General features: G+C 36.1%; 1 protein-coding gene across 5 annotated transcripts; it reads right to left on the reverse strand.

Moving 5' to 3' along the window:
* Positions 1 to 655: 655 nt before the first annotated feature.
* LOC105704268 lies at positions 656 to 3,603 on the reverse strand. Of its 5 annotated transcripts, none has more exons than XM_012433339.2 (3): positions 3,254 to 3,603; positions 2,989 to 3,128; positions 656 to 2,886 (listed from the first exon to the last, which is right to left on the reverse strand). In XM_012433339.2, the coding sequence occupies exons 1-3, from the start codon at positions 3,420 to 3,422 to the stop codon at positions 1,567 to 1,569; spliced, it is 1,629 nt and encodes a 542-aa protein (XP_012288762.1). In that variant the 5' UTR covers positions 3,423 to 3,603; the 3' UTR covers positions 656 to 1,566. The 5 variants fall into 5 exon arrangements, with proteins under 5 accessions (XP_012288762.1, XP_012288761.1, XP_023290580.1 ...); XM_012433338.2 differs by having other exon boundaries at positions 656 to 2,892; XM_023434812.1 differs by lacking the exon at positions 3,254 to 3,603 and having other exon boundaries at positions 2,972 to 3,113.
* Positions 3,604 to 3,635: the final 32 nt, after the last annotated feature.

A 3,635-nucleotide genomic window follows, 5' to 3' on the forward strand; every position in this document is an offset into this window, starting at 1 on the left:
CGTAGTTTCCGAAAACACGGGTAGACGCGAATTAGAGGTTATGGAATTCGCTTCTCTGGGCCGCAGAGGCCAGTAATGTTTATGGATAATAATCGGATAGGGATTTCTTTACTTGGTGTTGAATAGTACGTTTTGTTACTTACCCAAATCAATGAATAATTTCGAGATCTGGGTGAGACGCGTCTTGTTGCACAACCGAAAAAACGCGACCGCGAATTTAGGGACGCCACTGTTTGAAACGATTGGTTAACTTCGGACCACTAAAGAACTGTCCGACTGCGCCATCTGTTCGACGGTGGTTGAAGCTGGTCGAAAGAAGTCTCCTCGTGAACGTCGAAAACCATATTAGTCCGCGCGCCAAAAAATTTGAAGAATCGTCGGTAAGTGTCGTATTAATTAAAAAGAAAAAAACACGAAAACAAGTGAAATTAATTACGGGAACTAGAAAAAAAATAGTAACTGTGAACACTTGACAGAATTTGCAACGATATTGGAGGTAATTGTCCGTTTTTTCCAACCTAGGTTATGCTAATGTAAATATCTGTTTTCATCAATTGCGTCTGTTATTACATTTCAATGGTTTCATTTCGCATGGAAACTATAATTAAGGATCATGCACAAAAACGAGATGGAAAGAACTTTTGAAAAAATCAAATTCTGGCGAATGTACAGATGTACTTTTATTCGAGATTTTTCTTCATTAAATGAAGTTTGTGAAGGTAAAGCAGCAGAATCGATTACTTATCGATGGAATAATTACAATAGATTACAACTGAAATACCAGTTAAATAATTGACTAATTGTAGACTTTTAATGCTTCATGCGACCGTGCATGACCTAACAAGATATAGTAACACCTTATTTTCTTACAAAATTAATAAAAACGCAACAAATGAAGACCTAAACGTGACTAATTCCTTTATAAACCAAATTTGGTTTTCGTTTTTATGGACAAATGGAAGGAGGAATGAATTCTCACATTCCTCCAAAGTCATTAAATAACTCAAGATGATATATAATTATCAATACTTGTTGAACGTTGAAATTACTTGATTACTTTACATTCGTTAAATCGATTAATGAAATTATATGCTTATGTATATTGCACAGAGTATCGAGAGTAAAACAGAAATCTAGTTAAGTATTGCAGGATTCATGTCATTGTACTCTTTCTCATGGTAAGCAAACGTGAAAGTTCTCGATAAATCCAAAATTAGAAATAATTGATATTTTTGGCTACAAAAAATATATACTTCTTCAAATGCTGTTTTAAAAATATGTATCTCTATCTTTGCACATCCTAGATTTATAAGAACTCTCTAAACATGCGCCACAATAATGGAGTCTAAATGAGTCATGCAAAAAATCACTAATAAAGTTGCTTTAAATTTAAAACAAGGTAATTCTAACGTTCAATAAATATTTAGCCAATCATTCGTATACAATTGATGGCGTATTTTAAATTATAGTAATAGAAACATCAATTTCAAGTTAAATCGCTAAAACATAGTACACATTATGGAAAAGAAATCATTGTTTTAGTTTTGAAAATGCTGTGCAGAAGTATCATTGATCCATATCATCAGCAAATTCAATGGGAATATCATCAATATTGGCAACAATTGTATGCTCATTGATATTTGTAACACTTATTGACCTGACATCAATATTCCGGACGATTGATTGGTCTTCTATACCTGTAATAACGATATGATTTTCAGTGTCAATGTTTGTAGCACCAGTATGACCATCGTTAATCGTAATAACTGCATGATCATCTGCATTTATATCTTCACAATGTTCGTCAATATTAATCTTGTTTCTCATAGAAATCCACATTTTTACAGTACTTTCACCAGGGAAATTGAGACCAAACTTTCTCATTTTTATATAGTTTGTTGGAGAAATAGTGTACAGTTTCTGGGCAAAATCCTTTTCCTCTTTGGAATAAGACGTATTTGGTCTATGGACCTGTAACTTTACAACTGCTCTTGCACCTGGACTCATGCAATCATGGGAGTCTAAAAAACAATCTATATCTTGCCTTTGCTTCAAAGCAATTTTGGATATCTGAACAGCAGTAGTGGTTCGCTCAATGGAACGTCTTAGTTTCCTCCTAAGTCGTTTTATAGTCTTCCGAAGATTAATATTTTTATTCTTCAGGGATTCATTCTGGGTCAATAACCGCCTTACATTAACTGCGCCAAGGGGGGGCTTGACAGGTCGGGGTGGCTTAGGTTTGTACATGTGTTCTATTGTTGTACTATTTGTATCTTTATATTTTCTCCTCGATGTCGATGGTTTCAGACGTTCCTGCTCAGGATTTTCAACAGGAACTATAATTTCTTGATCCGCTTTTTCAGAGATTACGCTACTGACTTCTGGTTGATCTGCACTCTGTTGAAGACCATTATCCAATTTTTGTACCGAATCCTCTGATGCATCTTTAATAGCTTTCGAAGACCTTCCTACTTCGAGAACTTTTATAGGATTCAAAGTTTTAAGATTCCCTAATGGCATGTTAACTTTATACACTGGCATGGACGAGATAATTTTGAAACCACCCATTGGCATGTCCGACTTTTTGTAAACCCTTACAAAAGAGGGTATCCCTACTTTGCTGCCGTTATTTTGCTCCTTATTTTCCTTCTCTAACGGCACGACGTTCATTGCACTCTCGTCATCCTGGCATTCCGATTTTAATTCCTTTTTATGAATCTGGACAAGCGACGTATTTGAATAATCTTCTTTCGTTTCTGAATTATTAGTCGCGATACATTTATCATCTAAGGTACAATTCGTGGATTGAGCTTTCATATCAGGTATAGCAAAGTCAAAGTCAGGATCGACGACAATTTCTTCTTTCGTATTTGCCTGCATTTGTGCCTGAAACTAAATTATTCATTTTATGATCTTACGATAACTTTTGCTTACGCATACGGTATAAACATTAAAATAATACATTTGTAACCTTATGTATTGCTCTACCTGCTTGTAATGAATTGGTATTGCATTTCGTTTCAGTCTCGTCCGATCTTGCGTTATAAAACTATCACCCGTAAAGTGGTCTCCGCAGATGCCTGATCTGCGCAAGGTACTTGCGGACCAGTTGTTTAATTGAGGATTGCCTATCGAAACGAATTAAAGTCCAAGTTTTAATATTCTACTATTTCCCCCAAGTTCTAATTTTACATCAATTAGACATACAACGACATGCCAGACTTGTTTCGAATATAGTATTTTCAATACAAACCACAGTTCGTCACCCATATCGCGAGTCGAATTTCGTCTCTCACGGCAGGGAAATGGAATAATTGGACTCCACCATTTGAAGGGTGCCTTCCCTTGCGGCAGTTCAAATAAGCGCATCTGTCATAAACTTTTTCCACTCGATACGGAATATTCAACTTCAACGCTTCCATAACCTCTATTACGTCGAGCGAACTATTTTTGGCGAAGGCCCGACATGGAGCAAAGACAAGTCGGGAGAAAACATATAACCCCAAAATCCACTCATAATTCAGTTACTCCCTCATACGAATATTTCGAAAGTAACTAAATCAAATACAGATCTGCAACCATCAGTAGTTAACAGAGATGAGTTGGGAGATTGCTCACGGGCAGGGTCGCGCGAT

The sequence above is a fragment of the Orussus abietinus genome, unplaced genomic scaffold (genome assembly GCF_000612105.2).
Source record: "Orussus abietinus isolate OABI.00-Male unplaced genomic scaffold, Oabi_2.0 scaffold120, whole genome shotgun sequence".
In the NCBI taxonomy this organism is placed as follows: Eukaryota; Metazoa; Arthropoda; class Insecta; order Hymenoptera; family Orussidae; genus Orussus; species Orussus abietinus.

Bases quoted from the DNA above. Each gene is read 5' to 3' on its own strand.
- LOC105704268 (XM_012433338.2), bottom strand. From the start codon at position 3,422: ATGGAAGCGTTGAAGTTGAATATTCCGTATCGAGTGGAAAAAGTTTAT. The intron at 3,129-3,253 runs GTTTGTATTGAA...TCGTTTCGATAG, and splicing joins GATATGGGTGACGAACTGTG to GCAATCCTCAATTAAACAAC. The intron at 2,893-2,988 runs GTAGAGCAATAC...TGAATAATTTAG, and splicing joins TACCAATTCATTACAAGCAG to TTTCAGGCACAAATGCAGGC.